At 31.7% G+C, this 12,742-nt stretch overlaps 1 protein-coding gene across 1 annotated transcript; it reads left to right on the top strand.

The window, feature by feature from the left end:
• The first annotated feature begins 8,950 nt into the window (after window positions 1-8,950).
• LOC120185348 (NAC transcription factor 47-like) lies at window positions 8,951-10,565 on the top strand. The gene is made up of 4 exons (XM_039189595.1): window positions 8,951-9,005; window positions 9,050-9,218; window positions 9,325-9,650; window positions 9,918-10,565. Exons 2-4 carry the CDS (start codon window positions 9,050-9,052, stop codon window positions 10,536-10,538), a joined length of 1,116 nt encoding a protein of 371 aa, XP_039045526.1. The 5' UTR covers window positions 8,951-9,005; the 3' UTR covers window positions 10,539-10,565.
• The last annotated feature ends 2,177 nt before the right edge of the window (window positions 10,566-12,742 follow it).

Below are 12,742 nucleotides of genomic sequence, written 5' to 3'. Positions count from 1 at the left end.
AATACGGATCATTTTGAATGATCTCTAGAATTCGTGAAATTCTTCATACTAAACATTGTACATAGTAGCCACACTGCAGGATCTATGAGATGCCTATTATATTTTTCATAGTTCAATATCTCTGTAATATCTTTGGATCAAATATAATTTCAGTTTATCTGAGGTGAAAAAGGAATACAGATGAGGAAACGCTTTTAGAGATAAGCTATTAGATTTTTTGTCTATCCTATTCGTCTCATATGCTGTATGGCTAACCACTGTGTAGGATCTATTTTATGTGTGTTTAAACAGTCATTATGGGAATGGCCAAATGAGTGGAAATATTCATAAGTACATCCTGTTTGAACAATACCTGGCTGAAAGTCATTAAACTGTATGTTCTTTTGTGTATACGCGGACTAGCATGCGTATTCCCACACCATTGACAACATTTTTTTAAAACTCAAATTATGTCACAGCCCTCAGATTGGCAGTTTATTCTCATCCTGTTCATACCCATGTTTTCTCCTTCACCAAATTCATAATTGACCCACTTGCATTTTATAGGTGTGTTATTTCTTTACAGTTGACAATGGACATTCTTATACTGTTAATAGCGGCTGACTTTCCTACCCATTTGCTAATCCTTTGTTTGAAAGGTCTTGCATCCAGCATGGCATGAACTAATGAAACTGATTAGTCAAGCTTAATACTGTTTAATATACGTCATATATGCTTTGCTCTCGTGTAACCTGAGAAATCCAATCTTTTTTTCTTTTGAAGTACTCATGTGGGACACATTTAGATACCGATACGAAGATATAATCCTTTAAAGATCCTCCAAATGCATGAAAATATTGAGCATGCATGTTTCAGGCACATGTATAGATCAGACAGTTGAAAATGAAAAAAAAAAGAGAATGAAAAGTTGAATATTTTTACATTTAACACATTGAAAACCTCAGAGAGAAAGAGTAGATAATGCTGTGTGATAGATTTTAGTTTCCAAGTTAGGCCTAAGCTGGTGTATTTCCATTTGACATGGGATAACTACGAAGCCGATGGGTTAGGTGAACTACACGTGGAAAACTACAGGAGGTCATTTTCATGACTTTTTTTCACATATAGAACTTAGTTAGCTGATGCGTATTCTTACATGCCATCCATACATTTGACTGGTCTAACTTGTATGATTAACCCTTTCTCGGTCAAATATATCCAAACTACTTGATGTTATGATTGATTGCACGTTCAAATTTAAAGCTACCCTTCGCCTTATGATAAGCTAAGGACAGGAATAGACCAGAGGAACAGTGGATCCACCTTAAAATTTCAAATTATCATGATATATCTAACTATATATATATATATATGAATTAGCCATAATCTTTTCTTCTCTCAATAGGTAAATCAAAAGTCAAGGTTCCCACAACAAAGTAATAAGATGTTTTTGACCGTATATTGGAGGTATAGCACCTTGGGTTTATTGTATTGGCCTGAGCTGAGGTTTCCCACTTCTTATCTGATGTTTATCTGTAAGCTGATAAAATGCAAGGTTTAAAGGAACTCATTGGGTACTTAATAAAGGGATGATATATTTTATATGTATAATGACTGACATTTGGACATGTGAGTATTTGAATTTCAGCTGAACAAGTTGCCTAGTACATGGAAAAGCAAAGGAGTTTGAGAACAAGAAAGACTTGAAATCCCAGGTACTTTTGTTTTCCATCATACAATGACATAATAAGATTCAAAGCATGAAATCCTATTCATTGCATGCTGACAAACCCAACGTAAACCTCATAACCCAAAGCATCTTTGAATGATAAATATCAGTTTCTCAGAAAAAGAAAAGGAAAAATATTTGTGGATAATCATAAAAACTTGATCATTAGCATATCCTCTCATATAGAGACAGTCCGAAGGGGACAGTAGTAATAGTCTTCTTCTGAAAATTTTAAATTCTTATATATTTTAAATATTTTTTATATTTTCTATTAATAATCTGTTATAAGTCGCCCCTAACATATAATCATGTATTCTTAGACCCATCTCTCTTAATTCTTGTTTGTCTCATTCGTCTTCCCAGTTTGTTCTATTTTGGCACCTTTCCATTGAATCACAACTACTCTTTGGCTCATTTTAGTATGGAAAAACTAAAATATTACTTTTATTTGTCATTGTTTTTGAGCCATGCCGTGCTAGGTTTGAATGCCAAGAAGTCTTAAGGAATAATTAACAGCCACAATTATACTACCATTATTATTATAATCTGCCCTCGTGTCTTCCTTTGCAATCAGAAAATATATATTATAGTTTTTTAACTTAGTCCCCCGTAAAAATTTAAAAAGTTATTTCCTTAGTCCACAAAATACGCCACATCTTGCTCCTTTTGACATTAATTTTTTCTGCTCGTTTGCATAGGGAAAGCAAATTACATACCGATGAGGGATGAATTGAGAGGATGTATGGTAGAAGTGGTTCATTATAAATTTATAAATGTTATCTTTCCTAAGATAAAATCATACGTTTGTTCATATATATTGTGACAATCTTATTAAGAAATGAGATTAGGTCTTAATGGGGAAATTATCAAGACTTTTCAACCTTGGGATTCGTAATTTGCCTCTTAATCCGTCAAGTTTTGCATGTAAAACTTGTTTTTATGTGTTCTTAGTGATGTTTTCTTTTTCTTGTGGTAAATAAAAAACACACGTGATCGGATAAAGTATATTAGACCGCCGTTTTCAAGCAAGGAGTGGTATAACTTGCCATGACCTTAGTTTTTTACTATGGATAGGGATGGACCTAAATGGATAGGCGGGACGATCCTCTTTTTAAAATTTTTTAAATTTATATATATTTTAAATATTTTTTGTATTTTATATTAAAATCATATTTTCTTCCATCTAAAATTTTATAAATACTTAAAATTTTATAAATGTACACTAACACAAAACTAAAGATTTGAAGATTTTGGAATTATGGTATATTCTTCTTCGGTGTCAGTTTTATGACTAAATCAAAAAAACTCACCCACCAAAATGCACGTGGCCCCATTGTTTGGAAGGTTATTCAATGACTGACTTTGCTTTTGAGATGCCATTGTCAATTTTCAATTTATTTTTTCCTACCCTCTTGAATTATTAAAATTATGATCATATTTAAGCCTTGATTATTTTTCAAAATGTTAGGTACAATGAAAAAGATAACCCTAATCACAATTACAATTACAATCGAATTAATATATTTAAACCCATTGTAATATATTATTAAACTGATAATCAAAACATATTTACACCAAAATTAGATGTGTGACGAGTATCGATTCGAATTAATTAAGGCAAACTTTAAAACAGAGATAACAACAAAAAGAATTAAGTTAAAATAAAACTTAAATTAAGATAAATTTTAATTCGAAACTACACAAAATACTTATATACAAATTATTTATTAAAATAATTTTTACAAATATATATATTTATATAAAATATTTTCGTCAAAATCTATGTTTAATAATTAATGTCACTTCCAAATGTACAAGTATACCATGTTTTCACACCGTATAAGGGATTGGATAACAAGACAAGAAAAATGGGAATGGTATCTTGGTGCGACGTTGAGACTACACGCGTGCGCCACACGCATGAGTTACTATTTAAGTTTTGATTAAGTCACCAATTAACCTGGATTAGGATAATGATGACATAGCAATAGCATCAAAAACAAAATTAATAATAAAAAATGATTAGTGGCTTTGGGGGGGAAATCTTCACCAATTGCATCCTACAAATGAAGCATTGGGATTATAATAATAATAATAAAATAATGTTTTGGAAGGTCCAAACAGACATCATAATTGAAGTTGCTAATTAAGCTTAAAAAGGAATGCTTACATCTAAATATATACATTTAACTTTAGGGTAAACTACATGTTTAGTATCTAAGTTATTACTTTTGTTCAGTTTTGATACCCAAATTTTATTTTGTTTCAAAATCATACCTAACGTTTAGTTTAGGTTTCATTTTGGTATCTCGCCGTTAAAAACTTAATTGTGATGTTGACGTATTACCATGAGACAATGCCACATCAATATTGAAAAAAATATAAAAAATCACATCAATATTTTTGTTAATTTTTTAATGATGGGTACCAAATTAAATCCAAAAATTAAATGTTAAGTATGATTTTGAAACAAAATAACTCTTAGGCACCAAAATGAAATAAAGTATAGTTTAGGTATTAAAAGTGTAGTTTACCCGTAACTTTAAAAAAAATGGGTAATGCTCCATTGACTTGGATGTCTCTTTGGAGACATAATCCTTTTATTCCAGGTGTTAACTATAAAGTGATGTCAAATTCACTTCTATTCTAAGCCTAGTTTTTGTACTGCAAATTTTATTTTGGAAAAAAAAAATTAGCTGACTTTATTCTTATATGTAATAGGGTGAGGGGAGGTAAGGTAGTAGGTTGCCCCAACGTCAGGTTGAGAGTAGCTTCCGTAGAAGACATCATGCAGTCAGAATTATGAATTGTCCACCGTGAAACTCGATCCCACGACCACAAGATTAAAAGTCTTGCGCTTAATCACTATCCTTTATGGTCACAATTTAGTTTAATTAGATAATATTGATAAATTTTCTTAATAAAAGTTGATTTGAAATTTAATAGTTCAATAATTTATATGTTAATAAAAATATAAGTTCCTTTTTAAAATACATTGAGTGATCATAAAGATAAATGAAGATATTATTTTCTTTGAAGGACTCTGATTCAAGTAGTTGGATATTTAGAGTGTGCGTATTATCAATGACTAAAAAAGATTATAAACAAATACTACTATCTTGTAACCTTACTAATAATAAAATTTAATTTTTATAAAACATGAGTTTAAAATTAATCTCGTTTTTTATAAAATGAAAAATTAAATTAAATTCATGACTAGATCTTATTAAAAATAATAGTAAAACATAATTATTAACAAAATTAGCAAAATGAAATGTAAGTGATTAAGGGTTTAATTTAGGTTAAAAAGAGTAACAAATGTGAATGTTTGAGTTGGGATATTATTAAGTATTAATGAATAAAAAGGTAGCATCTACGTGGGAAGTGGATAAACATGAAAGTAGTACTGAAATTGTCCACACTTCACTTCCAATCAGTTTAAACGTATTAAACACTCAATTCCTCGGTCCAATTATCATTGAATCTACTTCTTCCAAAAGTTTTGATTACGAAACCATCTTTTGTTTCTTATTTATTCTCAAAAATATCACGAGATTATAAAATAGTATCTGTTTATAATTTTTTTATTAATTAACAACGTACACAAAACTAAGAGAATTAACAATCGAAATTTATTAAGTAAAATCAATGGTAAAGAGGAGTGGTTTTCTTCTTAAAAACTCTGAATCCAAACAATTACGTCTGTAGAGTATATGATCGTTTATTATCAATTGATTAAGAAAATTTTGAATAGATCACTAAACTTATATACATATTCTTAAATCAATAAAATGTAGTTATGTTATTGAACAAATTCCAATAACCTCATATACAAATGGGTTGATGGCATATGGCATGTAGCCAAGTGACACTCGATCAATCTAATAATGTAATCCACTAAAAAAGACATTTTTTGACCATTCTTATCATCTCTATCTATCCTTTCCTTCCCATCCCATCTCTTTTGCCCTATCTCCAAACCCTTCCCCCCCCCCCCCTCCCGTATCCATTGGAAGGGCATGAGGTCCCTATTGGACCCCACCCCCATCCCTCCATTGAACTACTAAAACAAACCTTTGGTTTAGAAAATCAAAGAATAAGTCAAGATATACAAATACATACGGCAGTATGAGTGGACTGCCACAACAATAACAATTTTTTGTCTTTTTGCATCCTCAAACTCTTCATATTATTTGTATCACACAACCTGCAAATTACACCTAATTGAATCATGGTTTATATCATCAAGTTTCTTTTTTGTTATATTATAATCCCATCAAGTTATTTGCCCGGCTTGATAATTTTATTCAAATAAAATCTAATTAAAATGAAATTTCAGTATTTAAAGGGTAAATTGTATTAAAAAATTAACAATGATGTTGTTATGAAATATTGTGATTAGGGCTGGAAGAGAGTGTTTTCTTCTTCTTTATTTTTTTTTATAGAATTTGTTGGTTTTATTAAAGATAAAAAATATTCAAATTACAATAAAGATTTACAACTAGGGCTATAAATGAGAAGAGACAAATTGTCATATACTCGAGATCGACTCGGTCAAAGCTCGATATATACTCAACTCGAATGGACTCGACTCTAATACTTAACGAGCCGAAACAAACTACTTGATATTCGACTCAAAAAATAATAAATTAAAATTTTATTTTTAAAATTAAATTATTAATAATATTAACATTTATGTGTTGATTTTTTTAAATGCAATATAATGTTTTCATATACTTAAGGTTCAGGTTCGAGTTTGAGCTTCAAGTGAGTTAAGATTAAGATTTTTTTTATTTTGAGTTTTTCAAGATTCAATTCATGGTTTCGAGTTTGAGACGAGCTTGAAAATTTTAAGCTCTCTAGTTTAATAGTCGAGTCGAGCTCCATAATACTCGAGCTCAACTCAGCTAGTTTACAACCCTGTTTCAACTACAACTGTAAATAGTGGTGGATCAAGAAATATCTTTTAGGGTGCACAAACCTAAATTTTTTTATACGGGTGGGCACAATCATTAAAATAAGTAATTATTCCAAGAAAATTCAAACTTCAAGGTGGGCACCAGAGTGTAGATCCGTCATTAACCGTAAACTAAATACATAATAAAGAGGTATTCTTATAATCAATAATACAAGCAAGTAGCCACTTAAGACCACACAAGTACCATACAAGGAAAAAGTTAAAAAATCTAGGCTTAATACAAAAATAAGCGCCTAAACAATGCATCGAAAACGTTTTGTTGCCTAAAGAAATTTTTGCTAAAAATAGGTGTCTAACGTTTTCTCAATTACACTTTTAGGTGTCTACCGTTATATATTTTTAATTTTTTAAAATTTTTTAATAATATAAATATTATTTAAAAAACTTAATTTATTTATAAAAAATCCAAACTTTTAATGAAATTATAAAAAAAACTAAAATATCTCATTTCAACCCTTATTGCCAACGGTCATCGGTCATTTATGGCCACCATCGTCGCCGAACACTTGAGTTTTGATCGGAATTGCATGGTGGTTTGAATGGTGGTGGCGATGTAACTTATGGCGATGGTGGTGGTGACGAAAAACAGTGACGGTGGCTTAAATCTAATGAATCTTTAAAAGTTTTTCTAAGACAAAAGGTGACACTTTACGACGAAAGGCCAACGGGGTCGACGCCGGTGCTTATGAAGGTGGCGGTGACGGTCACGGATCGCCGGTCGACGACCATGGAAAGGGAAAGGGGAAAGGGGAAAGGGAAGGAAATGAGAAGGGGGAGAGGGGTGACGGGGCTATGGGTTTTTTTTAATAATATATTTTAATTTTTAAATAAATTTAAAATTACTAGAACGTGACATGTGTCATTTAACAACTGTCACGGTCCAGACACCTAAAAATCTCCGATGAAAACGTTTAGCACTTATTTTTAACGAAATTTTTTTAGGCACTAAACAAATTTTCGAGGCAAAATTTATGCACTTATTTTTGTATTAAGCAAAAAATCTAGTCAAATAAACTTGAATAAAAGATAGATATGAATAGATTTGACCTCATCAACAAACGAACCATAAATAGAGATCAAATTATTGAAAGACCACCGACAAACCGTAAATTAGAGTCGAGAGACATGAAAAACAATCCACGAACGCTAATTACTTATCCAAATCCAATCTAAGAGTGCAAAGCAGCTTAAGCAGGAGAGATTAATATGCTAACAAAGAAGCGACATCTTGATTATATGTGACAATGTCAAATCCAACGCTGAGTGAAAATGATAAATGAAAACAACGATCAAACGACCAAAACGTATTAAAAGACCGAAAAATGTGTCATAGAAGGAAAATTATTAAAAAATAAAATAAAAAAATCAAAGATATGATAAAATAAAATAAAATAAAGGAAAACAATGACTATTGATGTTCGACGACTAATATAAATATTAATGTTATATCGATCACAGAGATAAAGAAAAAAAGAAACTAACGGTGATTAAGGGGGGAAAACTATACTGTTTTAGCTACAAGAGAATGTTGAACTCAAGATCTATTTGTAATAAATATAAAGCTTAGTCAGTAAGCTAGGAAAATGATGTCTTAGAGTTATTTCATACTTAGATCAATTTAATTAAACATACCCATACAATTTAATTTATTTAATTTGAATTTTCGAATTCAAAAGTAAAATGAATAAATAATTGAAACCAAATAAACTCATTAAACAAAGTGAAAATAAAAAAGAATATAATTAAACATATTCATCTTATTTAGTTAATTCGGTTTTATTTATTCATCCTTAATAAAAGTAAACGATCCATGCATGTCAAATTAAAGTAAAATGACTAAATTTTAAATTAAGCATAAGGGAAGGGCCAAAACCAAAATTTGATCTATTATACTATCATATATGGAACACGTGGCGAGGATCATGAAATGAAAGTGATGTCATTAGTTAAGCCGCAATCTTTAAGGTGCAGACAAAAATTGGAAAAGCAAAAACCAATAATATTCAATTTCAAAGTCGAGCGCAACAGAAAAAAAAACCCTCAACAGCTGGCACTTGGCATGGGACCCACTTACAATAAATAAAAAATGAGTATTATTGCCTTGCACTAATCCCATCCTTTCATTTTTATTTTATTTTTTTCTTTTAATTTTTTTCCACATAACGACAAAAATCCTACGTCCATAAAATGCCAACCCTTCATCCCCCACCAAAAATTTCAATCCCCTTCTTCTTCTTCTTCTTTGAGTTGTTTTTGGAGGATTAATTTCCCCTTTTCAATTCGTCTCCTTTGATTCTGGTGTTTGTTTGTTTCAGTTCATAGCTTAGTTCATCTCAAGCTTTCGTTTTCAAGCTGTAATGGTGATGAACATGAAGCATCCACAATCAAGTTTGCCCCCAGGGTTTAGGTTCCACCCTACAGACGAGGAACTCATCCTTCACTATCTGAAGAAGAAGGTGAGTTCCTCGCCTTTCCCTGTTTCGATCATCGCTGACGTCGATATTTACAAGTTCGATCCATGGGACTTACCAGGTGAGCTTTCGTCTACCAACCCTTTTCATGTTATCATCATCATATTTGTCATGCCAAGGCTATTGTGTTGACGTTGTACATGTGTTTTGGTTGTTTTTTTTATCAGATAAAGCTGCCTTTGGTGAGAAAGAATGGTATTTCTTCAGTCCTAGAGATCGGAAGTACCCTAACGGTGCGAGACCGAACAGAGCAGCGGCGTCCGGTTACTGGAAAGCGACCGGCACCGATAAGGTCATAGTTACCTCTTCGATGGAAGATGGAAGGGGTGAAGTGCAAGAGAATATTGGTGTAAAGAAAGCTCTTGTTTTCTACAAGGGCAGGCCACCTAAAGGGATGAAGACAAATTGGATCATGCATGAGTATAGGCTTACAGACAACCCTCACTCCAACTTCAACCATAGACCACTCAAGTCCAAAGATTCATCCATGAGGGTAAGCCTCTAGCGATTTTTTTAATCCATTAATAACGTATACACAAAGATACAATTACTCGAAGAATTAAAATTTCAAATTATGTTTCGATAATTGTGACGGTGACATTGATTTTTTCAAATAAAAGCCCCAATTATTGCATTATGCATAGTGGATATATAATTTCTACATGGCAGATAATGTGGTGCAATTCCATTTGAAATGTCTACATATATGAATTTACTCTCATTCATCATGTTCTTATTCTCTGTTTTTTTAAATGTTCAGCTGGATGATTGGGTTCTATGCCGGATCTACAAGAAGACCAATGCTTTATCTTCAACAGCAACAATAAGTGCAGCAACAAGTGATCAAGATCAAGAGGAAGAAGAAGCAGAACAGTTCATTAAAGATGCCCTTTTACCAGCCGCCATTATAACCCCTCCACCAAGCAACAATGCCCTTCAGCCCCAGAAATCTTGTTCCTTCTCCAACCTGTTAGACGCCATGGATTACTCTTTACTCAGTAGTTTCCTGGCGGACAACCAGTGCAACGGATCCGTATACGAACCATATTCCTTCAGCTTCGCGAACATCGAGCCGCCCTTAATGAACAACTACACCAACAATGGCACCAACAACAACCACAACAACATCAGCAGCAGCAGCAGCAGCAACAGCATGATAGTGCAAAAGCTTCCCCAATTGAGCTCTTCGGTTCCGAAAATGGAACACAAACTCAAGCGACAATACTCGAGCATTGACGAGGATTACTTGTTGAACCCATCAAAGAAACCTTTCAGTTACAGCAACAGCAGCAGCCAAACTGATACGACTCATTACAACTTTCTAAACCAGTCCTTCAACCAGAGTTTACTTCTAAGTCCTCACATTCAGTTCCAAGGATAAAAAAAAAAAAACTAAAATTAAAAAAAATTGGAAAAGAAATTATGGGAAAAAGATAAGAAAAACAACCAATGAAAGTCTAGGTGTGTAAAGAAGGAAGCGTGTATGGGTAGAAACATTTAACTCCATTGGGATGGCATCAAAAAGCTGATACCATTTCACATAGTCAAAAAGTTGAAGAAAATGTTAGAAATGGAGTTCAAAAGGGAACCAATCATTCATGAGTTTTGCAGAAAAAGATTATGTAGTGATGATGGTGGAATTGGCAGCTCAAATTCTCACTTTTGTAAACAGTGTGCGTTGCTTGAAATTTGATGAATTGATTCTTTTCTTAGGAAAAGAAAAAGGCTATTATTATTCTCAATCACCTCAAATGGAATCAAGACTGTCATTTCCTTCCTGTATTTACAAATATTAAGATTCGAACTCCAATATATTTATATTTATTTATTTATAACAATTAAAACCAATTTTTATAAGTCAATAACCTGATATTTTTAATTAAAACAGGCATAAACAAGATCATTTAGAGCAGCTAATTTAACAAGTAGGTACACTTGTTAAGTCTTATTATGTTAATCGGACTTGAAATCCTTGATTTGATTCAGTTTGATGGTGGGATAAGAGACAACTCAGGGAGCTGTTCCATTACTAAAAAACAAATAATAAACAATTAGTTACCTAACAAGCATTGAAGATTTACAGGAATATCCTCTAAATCATGTTTCTTGATTTGCTAATTCTGTTAAAGAAATGACATGATTGGTGCCTAAACTATATAATTAGTAATCCCAAGTATAATTTGTGTCATAATCAACACCAATTGTCCACATTAGCTTTGTTTTTTTTTTCTCGAGAAGACAAGGGTTCGATTATGCTTGTCATTTAAGAATTGTTTAAATAATTCATGGGACCCTTAATTTTAAAAAAACTAGGGTAAGGACTTAACCGAATAATTGACTTTAAAGGTGGACTAAATATGTAGTTTTCCCATCAAGGAAAGGGCAGGTGAATGTAGAAATTTGAACTGATAAAATCTAATTTAGACAAAATTACCAGTAATATCTAACGACTTTGCTTTTTTTTTTTTGAAGTCAAATTGTTAAAATAAGCCAAAAACTATTACAAATTATAAAAAAACCCATGTTTTAAAAATGGGAAATTTAACAATTACCCATAATTATATATTATAAAAAGGGTAAACTATTCGTATGACCATTTAACTATTGCCTTTTTCATTTTGACCACAAATTTTGAAGTTTTTTCAATAAGACCGCCAAATTGTTTAAGTGTTGCACTCAAGTAATTGGCCATTAACTTTTGAGGTGACATGATAGTTAAAAAACTTGGTAAAATACATAATTAGTCCATAATATTTATATATTGTATCGATTTGGTCCTAATTTAAATTTAATTTTATAAATATAATCCTCCAATATAATTTATAAGTATTATGGACTATATGTGTAGTTATATCAAGTTTTTAATTATCACATCACCTCCTCCGTTAAAAAATAACGACTAGTGGTTTGACTGCAACACATAAAGAGTTTAATGGTCTGAATGACAAAATTTTAAAAACCGATGGTCAAAGTGAAAAGGAACAATAATAAAGTGATCATACGAATAAGTTATCCTAAAAAGTGTTACGCGCAATCATATGAAGGATTTGGATAAACATTATGATTCAATCAAAATTAATCCAAGAAAGCAGGATGATTATACATTACTTAAAGGAGCCACGGTTCGTAGGTAGGATTTGGTACATATTGAAGGCAACAGCTTGTTTTGGTAAAATTTTATCTCTTCTTCCTTTGTGGACTTATATTCCAGGTTCATTGTACGTCCATGATTGCACGTCACCAATTAAAAGTAGTGGCTTTGATCTACGTTACCTAAATCCCTATGTGATTCTTTTAGGTTGATCATCGGTATTTAATCTATTGTTCGATTATTTCAGATTAAATTTGGCATAGACTTATTATGGTGACAACACTTCCAATTCAATTTACTCAATTTACAAATGCCAAAATTCGAATTTTCAACTTTATTTAAAGAATCTAGCATCTCATCTCGTTAAATCAACTTGTTATTGGTAAATTTCTATATGATTTTAGAATGGATGTTAAACAGATGTATAAGGCTATAAATGAGACGAGATAGATCGTGAGCTATTTGATACTCGACCTGAAAAACTAGCGAGCAAC

This window comes from Hibiscus syriacus, unplaced genomic scaffold (genome assembly GCF_006381635.1).
Source record: "Hibiscus syriacus cultivar Baekdansim isolate YM2019G1 unplaced genomic scaffold, ASM638163v2 tig00113096_pilon, whole genome shotgun sequence".
Taxonomy (NCBI): Eukaryota; Viridiplantae; Streptophyta; class Magnoliopsida; order Malvales; family Malvaceae; genus Hibiscus; species Hibiscus syriacus.
This window is presented reverse-complemented; position numbering and strand designations above follow the sequence as displayed.